Source organism: Bufo bufo, chromosome 1, assembly GCF_905171765.1.
Source record: "Bufo bufo chromosome 1, aBufBuf1.1, whole genome shotgun sequence".
NCBI classification, from domain to species: domain Eukaryota; kingdom Metazoa; phylum Chordata; class Amphibia; order Anura; family Bufonidae; genus Bufo; species Bufo bufo.
Genome location: NC_053389.1, coordinates 556,028,901 through 556,049,198, shown reverse-complemented (window position 1 = coordinate 556,049,198; position 20,298 = coordinate 556,028,901). Strand labels below are relative to the sequence as shown.

Sequence of the window (20,298 nt, the reverse complement as noted above, 5' to 3'; positions counted from 1 at the left end):
GCCATCTTCCGAACAAAAAGGGAGCAGAACCAGCGGCCCACCACGTTTATCTTCTTTTATGCCATTTTTCTGGCATAGAAGAAGGGTACACGCCCCTCCCCCCCCATTCTTCTGTTTGATTGCTATCTTATGCTTTACTCACTTAAAATAGGCAACACCTATAAAATGTTGCATGATATAAGACAAGAGAGCTTTTAAAAAGCTTCTGCATTTTACTACACATTGTTATATTGCTTGTTCCTAAATTTCATAAGATGACATCATATAGTATATAACACTTACTAATATAGTCTTTGTGGAAATTCTGCATCATTTGCTGTATTTTATAAGGTACAAAATGTCTTTTGTGCTGTCCACACAGAGGTCTTGTCCATAAAATGGCTGCTGATGGAGGGTCATGTGACCAGGAAAATCACCTCCATGTGATGTCTCCTCCATTCACACACACTGTACCTGTACTAAACTCCAAACAGAACAAGTGCAGATGGCAGGAGCAGTGTATGTGAATGGAGGAGACGTCACATGGAGGTGATTTGCCTGATCACATGACCCTCTATCAGCAGCCATTTTATGGATAAGACCTCTGTGTGGACAGCACAAAACACTTTGTGTACCTTGTGAAAATATAGAAAATGGTGCAGAATTTCAACAAAGGCTATATTAGTAAGTGCCATATAATCATCTTATATACACTTTGGTCAACTATAACCAGAAAGAGGCCAACCCCTTTAAGTCTCTAACATTTTCTTAACTTTTACAGATCCTGGATATGACTTTAATATGTTTTGACAGCATTGACCTGGACTTGAAGCACCTAAAATGTCTTCTTTTTTACCAGCCTATTAAAGGGGTTGGTCATCTTCTATTAAAATTTACAAATGTACTGAAAACAGCACTATATTCAGTTTATTAATGTAATATTATCACGGCTAAGGCATTGTTCCCTGCTGTTCAGCGTCAGGCTCTTGTGCAGTACAGCCAACTCCAATGTAAGCATAGCGATTCTGTTCCAACATGGCCACTGATAGGGAGGGGCACTTGACTAGACCAGTTTATGCAATGTGTGGCCGTACCCCAAGAATTGGCATTTTTCACATATAATTGCTTTGAACACAGCTGACGTTTGTCCATTTATGCATCAATTGACTCATCAGCAGCTTCCTCTTCTGTCTCTTCTACGTGTGATATACCATGTAGTAGGTTACCCTGCCGGTCATATCCAAACCAAGGTGGAGGATCATCTGTACTATATTCAACATTTTGGTATTTGGATTCCATTTTATGAACAGCTGCCCTGTAGAAAAAGAATATTCATCAAATGACACTATATGTTTCTGTAGTTGGGTTCTCACATTTTTCCTACAAAACTGAAACATTGATATGGCCAGTGGCGTACCTACCATATAGGCAGACCACGCAGCTGCTATGGGGCCCATGAGAAAGAGGGGCCCGAAGTGGAGGAAAGGCCCCGCCCCCTAATTGCTCCTGTTTATCTTTCTAAAGCTAAAGGACCTGTGATGACATCATCTTCAACATCACAGGTCCTGCAGAATCTAGCAAAGGAACTGCACCAAAAATAGTGTAGTTCCTAGGTTTCAAAGGTATATCTGCCAGGACCTGTGATGACATCATCACAGGTCCTTCAACCCCTAACAGCAAGTATTAGAAGTTCACAAGCAGCTCTGTACCTGTACACACTGCATCTATTATACCTCGTACCTCACATATTACACTACTGTATATACTGTATACCTGTATACACTGCATATATTATACCCTGTACCTCACATATCAGAACACTAGGGAATATACTATATACCTGTACACACTGCATCTATTATACCTCTTTTGTGTGCCAGGGCTGTTTTGTAATCCCAATCTGGTCCTGATGGCATAAATTATAAAACGCAGCAGCAACAATAGTTCATGGAACAAAAGGAGGGGCTAAAAAAGGGGAATGGGGGCCCAATTTAGATTCCTGCTATGGGGCCCAGTGATTTTTATGTACGCCCCTGGATATGGCCATAAAACTGCATCAGTTACATTCTAACTTTTTACCGGTCAGTGGGTGAAACTGAAAAAAAAAAATCTAGAAATCTGGAACATTTGTTTAAAGGGCTTCTGTCACCCCACTAAAGTAATTTTTTTTTTTTTTGGGCTAGTTAAATTCCTTATACTGCGATATATGAAAATATAATGGTCTTACTTATTTCCCTTCAGCAGTTTCTTATAAAAACGAACTTTTATCATATGTAAATTAGGTCTCTACCAGCAAGTAGGGCGGCTACTTGCTGGTAGCCGCCGCAAAAAACCGCCCCCTTGTCGTGTTGATTGACAGGGCCAGCCGCGATCTCCTCCTCCGGCCAGCCCTGTCAGTATTTCAAAAATCGCGCGCCTGTGTTCATTCGGCGCAGGCGCTCTGAGATGAGGAGGCTCGTCTCCTCAGAACTCCCTCAGTGCGCCTGCGCCGATGACGTCTTCTCTTTCGGTGATGTCATCGGCGCAGGCGCACTGAGGGAGTTTTGGGGAGGCGAGCCTCCTCATCTCAGAGCGCCTGCGCCGAATGAACACAGGCGCGCGATTTTTGAAATGCTGACAGGGCCGGCCGGAGGAGGAGATCGCGGCTGGCCCTGTCAATCAACACGATGAGGGGGCGGTTTTTTGCGGCGGCTACCAGCAAGTAGCCGCCCTACTTGCTGGTAGAGACCTAATTTACATATTATAAAACTTCGTTTTTATAAGAAACTGCTGAAGGAAAGTAAGTAAGACCATTATATTTTCATATATCGCAGTATAAGGAATTTAACTAGCCCAAAAAAAAAAAAATGACTTTAGTGGGGTGACAGAAGCCCTTTAATGACCTAAACTCCATGCAGATTTTAACTTGCATTGTTCTGAACTCTGTTGCAAATTCAAAATCTACATCAAATATGCCAAGTGTGATGATGGCTTAGTCAAGGCTGCGGTCTCTATTTTATTATAAATGATGGTCTCAAGTTAATCCATTGTATGCTTCATTTTATGTAGGCATTAAACCAAGTCCACATACTGTACTTTTTGTTATGCATTTGGTCATGTTTAGTCTCTAAATAAAAAAATGTGCCTTTTCATGGCTTCTTTCTAACCTTGTCTTAAAGGGGTAATGCTGCCTGAGGTAGTGACAGACAATGGCAGGAGGAGCATGCGGTTCATATACTCCGAGGACTCCTGGCTCACACTGCGCTCGGCTCATGCTATACTTGATCAACTGTGAGTTTATGAAAATGACACACAGCTGAGGACATCTGTCACTACTTTATGGTGCCCTCAGGTAGGAAAGAATAAACCTGATGACAGATTCCTTTTACAGAGAATTAATCACAATGACCAAAGCCTTCATATTGGGGTATCTGCTGTTCTTCAAGAATGGACCCTTGAATGCTAATCAAGAATTTGCATTTAGCCCTTGTAACTTGCAGTATTGCAAATCAAAGTGTCGGGGGTGGGGTGCAGGTGCCATCAATATCTGATCGGTGAGGGTCTGCTCACCAAGCACTGCGCTGTACATTGTATATAAGCTGTGCTTGGTATTGCGCTCAGCTTCATTCACTTTTATGAGGCAGAGTCGCGCCTAGGTACCATGTGACCAATGAATGTGACATCACATGGCCTAGGCAAAGCTGCAAGAAGGCCGTGGTGCTACTGAGAGCGCTGATGCCTTCTAAACAGCTGATCGGCAGGGATCACGGGTGTCGAAACCCCCACTGATCAGATACTGAACCCTTTTAAAGAACAATAATTCTTGACAGGACTTACTTGGTAACACTCTTGCAGTAGAGCATTCTTATGGTACGGAGTTGTTTGCAACCTTTCTGTAAGTACTTTAATGCCTTGTCACTGAGATGGATGCACCCAGATATATCAATGATATGGATGTAACGGCAGCCGCCAGAAAGGTACTGGATGCTTATATCTGTAATCTAGATAAGATATGGTTAGTTACTATTATCATTAATAAAATATACTTTTCCCTCAAACAAAATCGGCCATTGAATATTGTATAGTTTAAAGCCTCTCTGTCACCAGGATCAACCCTATTAAACCAGACATAATGGCTGGTAGGGAGCGTGATGCTGATTAAAACAATACCTCTCTTTTGTCTGTATGATAAACAGCTACAGAGATATCTGTATTTTTATTCATATGCAAATGAATAGTTTCGAGCACCAGGAGGTGGGGCTGACTCATTTGAGCACTGCTTTGTAACAGTCGCTGTGTTCTGCACACTCCCCCCTCCCTTTGATTGACAAGACCAGACATACTGAGGGTAGAGCTGTGTCCTAGCATCTACATATCATATACTCTATGTACTATAGCTTCACGCACTATATGCTCAGAAAGCTAATATACATATTACTGCTTTATCCACAGACACAATATATGAAACACCAGTAATATGTGTTCGCTTCTAAGCACAGAAAAAACATTCATCACAATGTGGTAATGCTGTAGCTTATTGGTAAATTGTCTGTCATGCATGTAGAGATTTTAAATTCAAGTCTCCAGAGAGACTTACATAAACTTTGGTTTTCTGTTTAGTTACTTTTTTTAAAGGCTATACTACAATAAATAATATAAAATAATATAATAATAGAAGGCCTTTCTATATTGAGAATACATCAAAAAAATTTAGACTAGCACATTCATGGTCACAAGTGCATATCCATAAAGCAAGCATCCAGAGAACTAATAAAAGCATGGCTGCACAACATTTCACATGCAAACAATAGAACTGAGAAATGGGGATCATTCTAAATTAAAGTGGTATTATACCTACTATAAATGAAATGTTTGCATGTGAAATGTTGTGCAGTCATGCTTTTATTAGTTCTCTGTATGCTTGCTTTATGGATATGCACCTGTGACCATGAATGTGCTAGTCTAAATTTTCTTGTAGTATATATTGAGGGTAGCAGCCTCTTTTAGACTAAGCAACACCCATCTGCCTGGGGCTTCTGGGCAGAGTATAAATGTAGCTGGTTCCTACACCACCCTAAATATTGTAGGCTTAGGTAAGTCCAAGAGAGGCAGTTCTGTTAGGCCCCTTTCACACGGGCGAGTTTTCCCGCACGGGTGCAATGCGTGAGGTAAATGCATTTCACCCGCACTGAATCCGGACCCATTCACTTCAATGGGGCTGTGCAGATGAGCGATGATTTTCACGCATCACTTGTGCTTTGCGTGAAAATCGCAGCATGTTCTGTATTCAGCGTATAAATCGCAAGCATCCATAAGCAAGTGCGGATACGGTGCGATTTTCACGCATGGTTGCTAGGAGATGATAGGTATGAGCAACCCCGGACCCCATTAAAGTCTATTCACTGTATTATTTTCCCTTATAACATTGTTATAAGGGAAAATAATAGCATTCTTAATACAGAATGCTAAGTAAAATGTCCATTAAGGGTTAAAAAATAAAAAATATTAACTCACCTCATCCAATTGATCGCGCATCCGGCATCTTCTTCTTTCTTCTTCTTTCAAGACCTTCAAAAGGGCCTTTGATGACGTAATTGCGCTTACCACGTGGTGAGCGCGGTGACGTCAGCGCAGGTTCTATCTTCATTTAGCAGGACCTGCGCTGACGTTAGGTGAGCGTGATTACGTCATCAAAGGTCCTTTTGCAGGTCCTGAAAGAAGACATGCCGGCTGCGCGAACAAGAGGATGAGGTGAGTTAATTTTTTTATTTTTTAACCCTTAATGGACATTTTACTTAGCATTCTGTATTAAAGAATGCTTTTATTTTCTATTATAACCATGTTGTAATGGAAAATAATAAAATCTACAGAACACCAAACCCGAACTTCAGTGAAGAAGCCCGGGTTCGGGTCTGGGTACCACATTCAGATTTTTCTCACGCGCGTGCAAAACGCATTGCACTCGTGTGGAAAAAACGGAACATCAAAACGCATTCGCAGACAAAACTGACTGCAATTGCGTGCCTACTCGCATGGGTTTCTTGCAATGCACCCTGAACGCATCCGGCCCTCACCCACAACGCCCGTGTGAAGGGTGCCTTAGTGTTATGTACCCATCTGCGGAAGCCACCTTGATGCCTGGTAGATGGGCTCCACACACATTTGATCAAAAATTTGCGCAAAGAGCTTCTATTTCATTTATAGTAGGTATAATACCACTTTAATTTAGAATGATCCCCATTTCTCAGTTCTATTGTTTTCATGTGAAATGTTGTGCAGCCATGCTTTTATTAGTTCTCTATATTGAGAATAGTGTTTTTTTTCTTAGAAACCTGAAACCTATTACTGGTTTATTCACAAACAATATATGATTATAAAGAAACAATGATTATTAACATAATTCTCAATATGATAAGGATATGGACTTTTATTAGGGGTTAAATGTATTAGAAAAAAAATATTTGAAGAAAAAACCTAGCAGTCTCTCACAAAATTCAAACCTGGGATCTCTACATACAAAACCAAGCACTTATCAACGAGCCATAGCCTTTCCACATAGAGAATGTTTTTTTTCTATGCTTAATAAGCTACCACATATTACTGGTGTCTTTATAATCATATATTGTGCATGTGAATAAAGCAGTAATATGTAGATTAGCTTTTTGAACAGATCTCAGTGTGGTGAAGCTATAGTACATAGTGTATAAGATATTTACTTGTAGCACACAGCTCTTGGACTCAGCTCTGCTCTCAGCCCTGTCAATCAAGGGGAGGAGAAAGTGTGCAGAGGACAGGGGATGTTACAAAGCAGTGCTCAAAGGATTCAGCCCCGCCTCCTGGTGCTCCAATTGCTCATTTGCATATCATAAAAACACAGATATCTCTGCAGCTATTTAGCATACAGACAAAAGAAAGATGAGCCCTACTAGGCAGTATGTCTGGTTTAATAGGGTTGATCCTGGTGACAGAGCCGCTGAGGAGAATTGTAATTTATGGGAATATATTTTACATGATATTGCAAAGGAAAAGCTTGTACATAGCTGAGTAGCCTGCACCAAGGCATGCAAAGCCACTATGTCTCAGTGCTATAGACACTTCTGTGCTGCCATATAGTGCCTCTGAGTGCTACCTTATTACAGAGAAATTCTAAAATAGCTCAGTAATATGGCATCTGATGTCACATACACAGTCTTGTAGAAATCCTGCAGGAAACACAGAGGTTAATCTCTTGCTGATCTTGTTCCTTGCTTAGCCAAAGGGGTGGGACCTAACAATTGTTTTGTTCTACTTCAGTCAGAGCACAGCGGGGAGGCTCCTACTGCAGCCAGAAGTCTTACTATCATACACAGGTTAGTGAGGAGTAGGGGAGGATGTGGCTAATTTTCTAGGACACAACGAGAACATTTCTTTATGTATTTCTCAGTTTTAGGCTCCTTTCACACTAGCGTTTTCGCTTTCCGTTTTTGAGATCCGTCATGGGCTCTCAGAAGCGGTCCAAAATGGATCAGTTTTACCCTAATGCATTCTAAATGGAAAAGGATCCGCTCAGGATGCATCAGTTTGCCTCCGTTCAGTCACCATTCCGCTCTGGTAGCGGACACCAAAACGCTGCCTGCAGAGTTTTTCTGTCCGCCATGTGGTGCAGAGCAAGACGGATCTGTCCTGGCACACAATGCAAGTCAATGGGAACGGATCTGTTTTCTCTGACACAATAGAAAACGGATCTGTCCCCCATTGACTTTCAATGGTGTTTATGACAGATCCGTCATGGCTATTGAAGACATAATACAACCGGATCCGTTCATGACAGATGCATGCGGTTGTATTATTGTAACGGAAGCGTTTTTGCAGATCCATGATGAATCCGCAAAAAACGCTAGTGTGAAAGTAGCCTTAATTGTAATATGAGACAAAATAGGAGCACAGGAAAGAATGAAGTGCTGGAATTTTTTTTATTTTTATGCTTTTTTTCTGTTTATTGTTCCTATAAAAGAAAAATTTTAATTATTTTCCCAAGACCTACTGTCTTTTTACTACTGGGGGAAAAAAAGTTGGTAGCTGATTCAAAAGTAATATAAAAAGTTATGCCAGAATCATATTCAATTTTCCACTGTTCTATAGATGTGCCTTTTCATCCAACTCATGAGAAACAAAACAAGATTTGAATGAGTGTTTCACTTCATATTTTATAGCTCCTTTGACTTACCTTTGGACATCCAGCAATATTAATGGATGTGAGCATCTTACAACAAAATGCAATGGTTTTCAGAGTGTTGTTTGTGACTTGCAGACAATGAGAAATATCCAGCATTTCTAGATCCCTTGCCTGGTGGCAGAATTTCTGCACAAAGACGCAAACAGTCTGGATTAACACGTTATATGCGTTGAAGCAAGCATATAAAATAGACCTAGTACATAAAAAAGAGAAGTTCACAGACTCCAGTGTTTAATCAGTTATTGTCACAGAAGAGAAGAGGAATGAATATTAAATGGTAGGAGGACATCTGGCCATCTTGAACCTCACCACTGTCCTGTTTAGGCTGGATTAATACACAGTATTTAGATTAGGTTGTTTTGTGGTATTTTTGTATCTGTACGAACGCGCTGTAAAACGCCCTACGCCCCAAGAAGTACAGGAGCTTCTTTGGGGCGTATTGTCACGCGTATTGTGGCAGTTTTTCATTGGATGCCTCTGTGGTTAATCACACAAACGCGCGTACTTTCCAAAATACAAAAACGGCCCAAAATAAGCCTTAAAAACGCCTGTAAAAAGCGCTTATCGAATATGCTCAGGTGTGAACCCAGCCTGAGGCTACGTTCACGTTTGCGTGGGACTCCATTAGCGCCCTCTGTCACAGAATTAGTTAAAATAGTAGAGAAAAAGTCCTGCATGCAGAACTTTTTTCTTTGCTAAAAAAAAGCGTTCTCCTGAACGCAAACCAAACGGATCCCATTATAGTCATTCGGGTTTGTTCAACTCTGTTTGCTTTAGTTATGGGCCGAATCCAGCACTTCCATTACTTTCAAAGTTCTACTCTATAACTGAGCAGAATAGCAGAAATAACTATCGCTGATGGGAAAGATGCTCTAGGTAGAGTGTTTTCAACCCCTAGACCTCAATGTTAAGAAAAGCTGCAAATCCCTATGTGTGCAGTTTTTTTTCGATGCAGAGTAAAAAAAAAAGTGAATGTCTAAATCCTATCATCTATCAAGATACTGAAATTTCACCCGAATTTTTAAACCATGTCATAGCTCTGTGAGGTTTTAAAGGAACTACTATAGGGTTGAACTTAATTTTTGTATATAGTATACTTTTAAAAATTATATTTAGACTTTACACTTGTTCACACTTGTCAAAATGACAAACACCGTCCTTGGAAGATGCTACAGTCACTGCTGATTGCGGCATATTAGGAGTTAAATGGCGGGGGCCACAAGATGGTGACAATGACAGCAGCCCCTCAGTACGCAACTGCCATTATGGTAAATTCTATGTCAACTATAAAATGTTTTTTAAAGGAGGACATATGCCTTGAAGAATTCTATATGTAAAACGCCTTAGATGCTCATTAATTGTAGAGCTAATATACATAATCTTTTATGGCTCCATTGGACTTTCATACAGGTATATACTGCAGGGCCTCTACTGTACTTCAATCTCTCTTTCTGCAGAAATTTGAAAGAAAAAAATAGCAGAAAAATAAATATTGCTTGTTAGCAATCTGTTTCATCTGCAGCTTCGTATCCCTGTAGTTTCTGAAGGTTTCAACAATGAAAAATGACTGAACCTTGATATACAGCTGCACCAGCATTTTTCTGGCAAATCAAAACCAAACCATAACATCTAGCAAATGTTAAAATGCTTCCTACATCTTGCTAGTAAAATTAGAACAGAAAAAACAGCTGTCTTATTACTTTAAAAGTGATATTCTCACAGCTGCGTTTCGTGCTAATACCTCGACTTGTTATACTGTATTCTAGACAAAGCAAAAAACACCAGATACCATCCCTAATGTATTTCCACGGTATAAGATGTACAGATTTCTGTATGTTATTGCCAATGTGTTTTCCTGTGAAGAAAAGAAGCTACCGGTACTCTGCTTTAACAAGACCCAGATTATAAAAGGTCAAAGAAACTCTGAGCAGCCCAAGGGTCTGATCTTTACGTGGCAACACTCTTAGGGAGCCTTCACACGCTGTGGATTTTGTTGTAGAAATTTCCTTTGAAAATCAGTTCCATTGACCTGAATGAGACTTGCAGAAATCCATGTGCTTGCTGCTCCATTTAAATGAATGGAACGGATTTTCAGTCAAGGAAATTTCTGCAACAGTATCTGAAGGTACCCTAATCAGCATTTTCCAAGAATTTTATGGAAAAGGACTATGCACGTTTGGTAAGACGCCAGCGCACAGCATAAACACAATGTAACATATTTTTCACTTTATAAGACGGGGGGAAATGTCCGTGCGCCTTATAAAGCAAATAATAGTGAGCGCTTCCATTATAGGAGCGCTCACTACTATGCAGTAAGTGCGGGGAGTGAGGCTTTGTGAGCACTCCCGGTACTCACCCTCCCTAGCCTTCCTCTCTGGGGCTGCGCTGCTCTGTCCTGACTGTGTACAGCATCAGGACGTAACGCGCACACTATTATCTGACGCTTCGTGCAGTAAGGTGACTGCAGCGCGGGCCCAGAGAAGATCAGGGAGCAAAGAATTCAGGGGAGACCACCCGACCTGGAAAGTAGCGGTGGAGCAGAAGAGGTAAGTGAATTTATTTACTGCTCTGATAAGGGGGTCTGGCATGGAAGTCTGATGGGGGTCTGATCTGATGTCTTGATATGGGGTATGATCTAAGGATCTGATATGGGGGTCTGATGTGAGGATCTGATATGGGGGTCTAATATGAGGATCTGATATGGAGGTGTGATGAAAAATATTTTTTCTTATTTTCCTCTTAAAACCCTGGGTGCATCTTATCATCAGGTGCGTCTTATAAAGTGGAAAATACAGTACTTACCATTGTCATGTATGCGGAAACTAGGACAACTGCCTTTCCTGTGACAGCACCCTTGATGGTGAACTGATGGCCACACTTTGCTGCTACAACAGAATCTAATCATCTGGTAAGGCTTTCTATTAGACTTTAAACTCAACTACAATGGTTTGTGTTAACAATCACAAAGTGATTTGTTTCAGTAGTTTGGGCACTATTATTGGGAAGTCAAATTTATCATTTATTTCTAAGGGAGATCACACTGATGGATGCCTTTATATGGAAGAGTTAAAGGTGTTCAGTGATTTTGACATTTGCCTGCAAGCAGGGAATATAAAATTTTTAAAAATATATAATTATTTACCCATTAAATCTGACTATCCCCAACCCCCGCCTCCGTCCTGCCCCGCTCCGCTCCACCTCCGTTGGTAATGCAGCGATGATGTCACATGCATCATTCACTTGTCTGCTTTAACACATAACTACTGGGGGGAAAACACTGAGAAAAACAAGCTGGAAAGAATTGCCACTGCAAAACTCTTCTCAAACTGAAGTCATTAGTATTCAGTGGAGAAAAGGAGATAATTAATGTAGCATAACCCATGATTCCTGATAAAGTAGACCAAGATGTCCTACAAAACTCCAGAAGAACCTGCAGGCCTCTATTGCAATGTTAAAAGTATCTAATCATAAATCCATCTTGAAGAATTATTAATATTATTTATTATTAAAGCACCATTCATTTCATAGTGCTGTACATATGATAAGGGGTGCACGTACATAATACAAAACATACATAATACAAAACAAGATAAGTTACAAACTAGTACAGAAGGAGAGAGGACCCTGCCTGTAAGGGTTTGCAATCTACAGGGATTGAAATATAAATCTATAAAATACCAAGATGTGATTTAGTACTCCACAATAAATTCATCTGTGTTTGCCAACAAACACCTAAAGAACCAAGAGATTTCCTTGGAGACTGTTCAGTGGACAACTGAAACAGGACCATAAATCTCATTGCATTCCTGAAAATGGGCCTCACTGCTTGAAACATTGTCACTAGTAATGTTATAGATGGTATGTTTGGATGGATTGGATACAGGTTGTGGACTGTACATGCAGATTTTGTATTACTGGATAGGTTTCTGGTAGTAGGCCATCTATGACATGGATGTCATTGGCAGTGGTCTGTATTACAGATGATCAGTAGATCAACTGCTTATCTTGGCAGAGTATTCTGGATGACTAAGCATAAGGCTCCTTACCACCCACCCTAATCAGAAATACTGTAGGTGGGTTAACATATTGCATTTTAGCATCAGTAATCTCTTCAATTTTTTCCAGGAACTGCTCTGAAACTTGGCGTTAACCACTTTGATACAATTTGTGCTGAAAAATGCACAAAACATACATATATTATACTTTCTACTTGACATATATTTGTTCTGTAATACGTATGCAAATAGTGGCGACACAGTCTCCACATACATGTGACATAATTATATACACAAGACCGCTTTGTCCATGGCTGCACCTGCATTTATCTTGATACAGATCTTGTGTCTAGAAGCTCCTCTACAGGCACATGTTGGGGACATGCTGTGGTACAGTCCATCAACCTCTAACAACCATCCCCCACTAAATATAGTCTCTGCTGGTTTTACAGCTGTGTGTGTGTAGGGGGGGGGGGGGGGGGGGGTCAACAGCAATGTGTAGATGATGGTGTAAGGGCAGCAGCTCAGAAGAACTATCACTTAAAATGCTGCATTTCAGAAAGTAGCAGCAATAAATCCAGGGGTAATGTGCAGTTATTGTAAAAGTGATCATCTTAAAGTGACTCTTCAGTTCAAGAAAAAATATTCCCATTAACCAGGGAACAAGCAGAACACTTGCATCGTCACCTCCTTTTCATCTTTTCATATGCAAATCCGTAAATTCCCAGGCTCCTCTTCTGTCGTCCAAGATGGCTGCACTGCTTCTCAAACTACCTTATGCATACTGTGCATTTTTCATAGTCCAAAACACTTCCGCTGGTCATGTGAGCATCGCTGGCCAATCCAAGAGAAGGGCTGGACAAGCAGAGAGTGTCTTGAGTTACTGATGCACAGCCTGCATTCAGGTAGTCCGAGAAGAAGTGCGGCCAGGAATTAAGAGGAGGAGCCCAGGACTTGGTGGATCTGCAGCTGAACGGATGAAAAGGAGGTCAACATGTTAAGTATTCTGTTTGTTCCCCAGATAATTAGCATTTTTTTCTTAAACTGGAGGGTTGCTTTAAGCCTAAATCTGAGCAAATCTGACCAAGGACAACATCTGCATGGAGTTTGTATGTTCTCCCTTTGTTGCGTGGGTTTCCTCCGGGTACTCGGGTTTCCTCCCACACTCCAAAGACATACTAATAGGGAATTTAAATGATGAGTACCACTGGGGACAGTGAGTGATGATAAAGGTGTTTTCTTCAAAAATGTTGACACGGCCAAAGAGTTAAAAAATATTTCATTACATATATCATTTTCTCGTTCCAGTGAATATACTGTATAAGATGTTACCTGAATACCGATGTCCGTGATTCCCAGGCATTCTGAGACAGAAAGCTCTTTTATTTTATTTTGGGCCCCAAGAGCGGTCAGTCCCTGTAAAATGCAATAATTACAATCTTACTCCTCCAGGCTTTTTGTCTTGAGAAAGAATACAGGAAATGGTCATAAAATTTCACTTTTCTCTGTATCCTATTTATTCTGACAAGGATTTATCATGATTGTTTCTGCACAGATTCCAGACTTGATGTCACATACATTTGAGATGAGGTAAGACTTTTCTTTAGCTGAGGATTCCACCACCCTGAACACTATGAAATAACGTGCTGTTCCATACATCACAAATCATTCGGTTCAAAATCCCACACAAACAAAATGGTTTGACTTTAATAAAAGTAACCAAAAGGGGAAACTTATTTCCCTATAATTTACATATGGCTTAAGCAGAAAATCCTTTAGGTCAGTAAATTGCTGAAGGAGTAATGTGTGATCTGGACTCCAGATGTGCATGCCATTCTTTAGCACACTCCATGTACATAGTTTACCTCTGGCTATGGTGCATGTAGTCCATGTGCTGTGAATATCCAGCATTTTCCCTTTATCATGCTCCTCTTTATTATTAGTAGTATTATAAAGTGCCAGCCTTCACTTCAAGGCCATCAAATGTGGGCAAAAAGTCACCAGACAATTAAATTACAGGTACTAGGAGAATGAATAACGCCTATAAAAGATAACCATAGCACACTGTGAACACAATATCAAACTGTATCGAAAAAATATATAATCTTTATTAAGGATTAAAATAGACATAATACACATATATAAATTGGCATTGACAAACACACATCACACAGGAGTATGTCATATTGGGGTCAGATGTAGCAAACAAATAAGGAAAGAAGTAAATTGGGGGAATAGCAAAAATAAAGCCGTATGCCAATTGGCACCCCCACACAAGATACAAAATATGAACCCAGTAAAAAAGCTAATTCCCCTAAGGAAGCTGACGCGAAACATGTGTCCGGGGGTGTCTTTGGAGGTGCCATTTTGGGTCTGTATTTTACTGATTGCTGGGTTCATATTTTGTATCTTGTGTGGGGGTGCCAATTGGCATACGGCTTTATCCTTGCTATTCCCCCCATTTACTTCTTTCCTTATTTGTTTTCTACATCTAACCCCAATATGACATACTCCTGTGATGTGTGTTTGTCAATGCCAATTTATATATGTGTTTTATTATGTCTACTTTAATCCTTAATAAAGATTATATATTTTTTCGGTACAGTAAAAAACAGTGTATAGATATTATGTGGATGAGCACATTCTTCTTGTTACAGGCATAACCGGAGCATAAAGAAGGTGTGTTTATAATGGTTGAGTAATACTGTTTAAGACCACCCAAAACTGACATTTTCTGATGTGAAAGTATAATAAATATTGATCATCAATGTGGCATGATGACATTTGGGTTGGGCTACATTCACATCTGCATCAGAGACTCTATTCAAGGCCCACATCACACAGTTCATCAAACATAGAGGAGAGAAGAGTTCTGCAGGCAAGACTTTTTTCTCCACTAAAAAACTGAAATGGATCCCATTATAGTCATGGGGATAGGGTCAGTTCCTGTCAGTTATGTGCTGAATCTGCCACTTCCGTTATTTTCATTATGCTTCCGTTCCGGGGCCGTGGAACAGAAGTACAGATGTGAACAGTACACGGTGTGCTGTCCGCATCTTTTGCGGCCCCATTGAAATGAATGGGTCCACATCCGTTCTGCAAAATTGCAGAACGGATGTGGACCCATAAATAGGGTTGTGTGAATGTACCCTTACTCTGGTTTTATAGCCTATATGCATGCCTATAGAATTGCTCTGCCTGACAGTCTGTATCGGGCTGTTTAGACAGAAAAAAAATCTTCCTTCTAATAGGACAAATTCCTGGAGAGGAGTGAAAGGGAATCACATCTGTAAGTTTTATCATATGCATGCCCTCTTCTTGTAGATACATTCTTCCAGTCAACAGTAACTTTGCATTATTTGATCTATAGCAATTCCCTGTTACAGAATATGCTATTTATGAACTTCCAAAATAGCAAAGTTTCTTAATATTAAACTAACAAGCCTAGGCAACAGTATATTTTTAGGAATGTCCAGTTGCACACATAAAAAATAAAGTCACACGTCCATCGATCGCCCACCTCCCTGTCTGATGCTACTAGGACCTCTCGACATACAGAAAGTGCCCAGTCAGCCAATGACTAGCTGAAGTGGGTCACTACTGTTGCCAGTCATTGGCTGAGCAGGCCTTTCTGTGTGTTGAGAGCAAACAGAAAGCAGAGACATGCCTGGCTGACAAGTATGGGAATGTCGAGTAGAGCGCTTGCCAATATATTTAGCAGTTCCATAGAAGTGAATGAAGTGTTGGTCATCACACTTGTGCACCATAGCTGCTTTCTCGCTGGGAACTCCAGGACCTCTATTTTCATGATTGCTGTGGGTGTCAGGGGTCTGACACCCAGCAATTGGAAACTTATACTCTGTCTTGTGGACAGGGGATATGTAGGGTTAGTAGGAAAGCGCTTTAAGTCTACATTTCAGTTCTGATGGACAATCCAGTATAATATATGCAGAAATACTGGCATATACAAATATCAACCTAGCAAACTGATGTCTGACCTGTGACTTTCCAGTTGTTGGACTACAACTCTCAGCATGGTAGTAAGAAATAATAAAACAGTCTACACAGTGAAGGACATTTATAAAGCTCTTTACTCCATTGTTGTGGCTTGAAAAGTCACACATTATGGCGCATGGCATATGTGCACCATAATTTGCGACCTTTTTAAGCTTCTTGCCACTTTTCTAAAGTGGCAAGAAAGGGGCGGGGCTTAATGGGATGGGACGATGTTTAGCGTTGGTGTCATGGCTGACGTACACTGGTGCAGGCTTCAGTCTCTGCCACACGGAGTGCCAGGGATGTGTCTAATTTTGTAGAAATTTTAGAAAAAAAATTCCAAAGGGGATCTAATTAGAAAAAATGCAATTCCGACAGTTTTTTAGTGTCTCGTATTTATGACATTCCCTATGCGGTAAAACTGATCTATTACTTTCCTTCTGCGGGTCAGTACGATTACAGGGATACTACATTTATATACCGTTCTTGTGGTACAGAGATGAGTGAGAGCTCATTTTTGACAGGGTGATCTATAGTTTTAATGACCACGTTTTGGAGTGTGTATGACTATTTGATCACTTATTATTTAAATTGTTTTTGGGAGGTGAAGCAATGAAAAAAGGCAAATTGGCGATTTTTTTATTTTTTCCATTCATTCACCATACGCGATAAATATATACATTTTTATAGTACGGGCATTTTGGGGTGTGGAGATACAGTACCTATGAGCTTTATTTTTTTATTTATTTTTTTATATGGGGAAAGGGGTTGACTGAATTTTATATATTTTACAATACCTTCAAAAACATTTTCTACACTTTTTTTTTTAAGGTCCCCTGGAGTGGGTGGCCAGATGCCTCTAAATGACAGCACCAGACTTTGTACACTCTATGCATAAGGCTAGATGGACACGACCATATGTGTTTTGCGGTCTGCAAATTGCGGATCCGCAAAAAAAAGGATGACGTCCGTATGACATCCGTTTTTTTTTTTCGGATCCATTGTAACAATGCCTATCCTTGTCCGCAAAACAGACAAGAATAGGAAACCTTCTATTTTTTTTGCGGGGCTACGGAACGGAGCAACGGATGCAGACAGCACATGGAGTGCTCTCCGCATCTTTTGCGGCCCCATTGAAGTGAATGGGTCCGCACCCGAGCCGCAAAAAATGCGGCTCGGATGCGGAACCAAACCACGTTCGTGTGCATGTAGCATTAGGCTGATGATGCCTAATAAGGGGTAGTTTAACTAGCGCTTTACCCACATCCCATGAGTAGAGATGGTAGTCTGAATTTATGGTGTCTTCTGTCACATTCAGTACCACTATAAATCACGGTAGTGGCTTTTCAAGAAGTGATTTTTGGGAAAATAAAATAATTGTAGCTATCCAGCCCCTAACATTACGTGAAAAGTTACATTATAACTGGACGGTGGCCCAAGATAATGCTCCCACCTAAGCTATGTGAATATGCTGAGAATTTATTGCATATGCCATGGTTATATGCCAGTCTTCAGTAAAAGTCCATGGGAGTAAGAAGCAACAAATTTATTAAAGAGGTTCCTTGGATTTTCATACTGATGGGCTGGCCCATCCCTTGGATAGGTCATCAATATGAAATCAGCAGGGGTCTGACACCCAGCACCCCGCTGATTAGCTGTTTGAAGAAGCTGTGGCGCTCACTGGAGCTCTGGTGAGTGCTGTGGCCTCCTCACAGCACCATGTATAAGATAGTGTCCGTGGCTGGTATTGCAACTCAGCTCCATTCACTTGAATGGGACTGAACTGTGCCTAGGCCAGGGGTCTGCAACCTTTAAGACATAAAGAGCCACTTGGACCCGTTTCCGAAGGAAAAAAATAACTGGGAGCCGCAAAACCATTGCGACATTTAAAACAAATATAACACTGCATATATTGTTTCTTACCTTAATGCTATATACAGGATCGTGCAGTCAGCTGTCAATCTGAAGAAAAAAAGGACTTTTTCACTTAACAATGTAAAATATATTTTTGCAAATTAATAGCTAATTAAAATATTTAATTTACCTTTACCAGACCCCCCAATCATGTGCCAGTAATACCAGACCCCCCCCAATCATGTGCCAGTAATACCAGACCCCCCTCCAATCATGTGCCAGTAATACCAGACCCCCCTTCCAATCATGTGCCAGTAATACCAGACCCCCCCTCCAATCATGTGCCAGTAATACCAGACCCCCCTCCAATCATGTGCCAGTAATACCAGACCCCCCTCCAATCATGTGCCAGTAATACCAGACCCCCCTCCAATCATGTGCCAGTAATACCAGACCACCCTCCAATCATGTGCCAGTAATACCAGACCCCCCTCCAATCATGTGCCAGTAATACCAGACCCCCCTCCAATCATGTGCCAGTAATACCAGACCCCCCTCCAATCATGTGCCAGTAATACCAGACCCCCCTCCAATCATGTGCCAGTAATACCAGACCCCCCTCCAATCATGTGCCAGTAATACCAGACCCCCCTCCAATCATGTGCCAGTAATACCAGACCCCCTCCAATCATGTGCCAGTAATACCATACCCCCCTCCAATCATGTGCCAGTAATACCAGACCCCCCCAATCATGTGCCAGTAATACCAGACCCCCCTCCAATCATGTGCCAGTAATACCAGACCCCCCAATCATGTGCCAGTAGTAATACCAGACCCCCCCAATCATCTGCCAGTAGTAATACCAGACCCCCCCCCCCAATCATGTGCCAGTAATTCCAGGGCCCCCCCCCTAATTCCCTAATCATGTGCCAGTATAATACCCATTATGTGCCAGACTGCCAGTTAAAAAAAAAAAATAATTAACACTTATACTTACCTCTTTGGAGCGATGCGATGCAGGCCTCTTCCGGCCTGTGTCCCGGCTCCAGCGCTGTACGGCTCAGGAGGCGAGATGACGTCATCGCGCCGCCTACGCCGGCCTCTAATAAGCTACCGGCCTAGTAGTGCCGGCAGCCTATCAGAGGAACAGGAAAGGGACACACCTCCGTGTCCTGCCCCTCCGCACAGCCTTCTGTTTGTATCGCTGTCCTGAGGACGGCAATACAAACAGATCACTATGGAGATCAGCGCTTCGCTTCCACAATGGAAGCGCTCATCTCAGTGCCTGCCCAACCGCCGCCGCACACACACTGCTCATGCCCATGCCGGAGCCGCGGCAAAGGTTCAAAAGAGCCACATGCGGCTCCGGAGCCGCGGGTTGCCGACACCTGGCCTAGGCCATGAATGTGACACATGACCGTGACAGTGTTACTGCTGTACATGTACATCATTCTACCCCGAGTTGGATTCTGTTGAGACAATATAATTGAATACAGCGTTTTGGTGTGTGTAATGTTGATATGTTCATGACAGAGGCTGTTTTATGAGAAGTTGTGATTGTTAGAACAGATTGTTTGCAGTTGTTACAAAAGCACAAAAACAGTCCATGCTGAACCCTAGTAACATCACAGGAAATGTGAGCAGGATCCATGAAGCAACTGTGATCTCCTGCGACCTATTATTTAATGAGAGCCCTTGAAGAAAAAAGCTGACTCATCAATCGAATGGAAACCAGACCTCCTGAACATAAATGTAGAAGAAACAGCAGACTATGCATTTTGAGATACAATATTTAGTCTATAGTTATCTCCTTATTGCTTGTCTTGCTTTTTAATGAACCAGTATTTCCTTTGTGGATGAAGAGTTATTCTAAATTACAGTGTCACAGTATAGCATGGTTTGCAAGGCTATAATCAAATCCATTACTATTTCTAGTGTACTCCAAGTGGCTGGGGCTCCCATCAGTAAGTTCTCTTTCAACATATAAAGAAACATTTCAGATTTACAATCTATTCGGAAAGACTTCAGACCCTTTCACTTTTTTCACATTTTGTTATGTTACGGTCTTGTGATAAATAAATAAAAGTTTTCCCCCATCAATCTGTGCTCAATCCTCCTTAATGAGAAAGTGAATAGAAAAGTTTGCAAATTTATTAAAAAGGAAAAACTAAAATTTCACAAGGACATTTTCAGACCCTTTGCTATTACACTTGGAATTTAGCTGTGGGGGGCTCACATTTCCCTTGATCATCTTTGAAATGTTTCTACACCTTGATTGG

At 41.2% G+C, this 20,298-nt stretch overlaps 1 protein-coding gene across 1 annotated transcript in view; it reads right to left on the bottom strand.

The window, feature by feature from the left end:
• Positions 1-786: 786 nt before the first annotated feature.
• Positions 787-20,298, bottom strand: part of FBXL13 (F-box and leucine rich repeat protein 13) — a 223,045-nt gene continuing 203,533 nt past the window's right edge. The window contains exons 18-21 of the mRNA XM_040412981.1: positions 13,501-13,584; positions 8,165-8,299; positions 3,796-3,959; positions 787-1,294 (exon numbers count right to left, since the gene is read on the bottom strand). Coding sequence (XP_040268915.1) covers positions 1,132-1,294; positions 3,796-3,959; positions 8,165-8,299; positions 13,501-13,584 — 546 coding nt within the window. The 3' untranslated portion in view covers positions 787-1,131. The remainder of the gene's footprint in view (positions 1,295-3,795; positions 3,960-8,164; positions 8,300-13,500; positions 13,585-20,298) is intronic.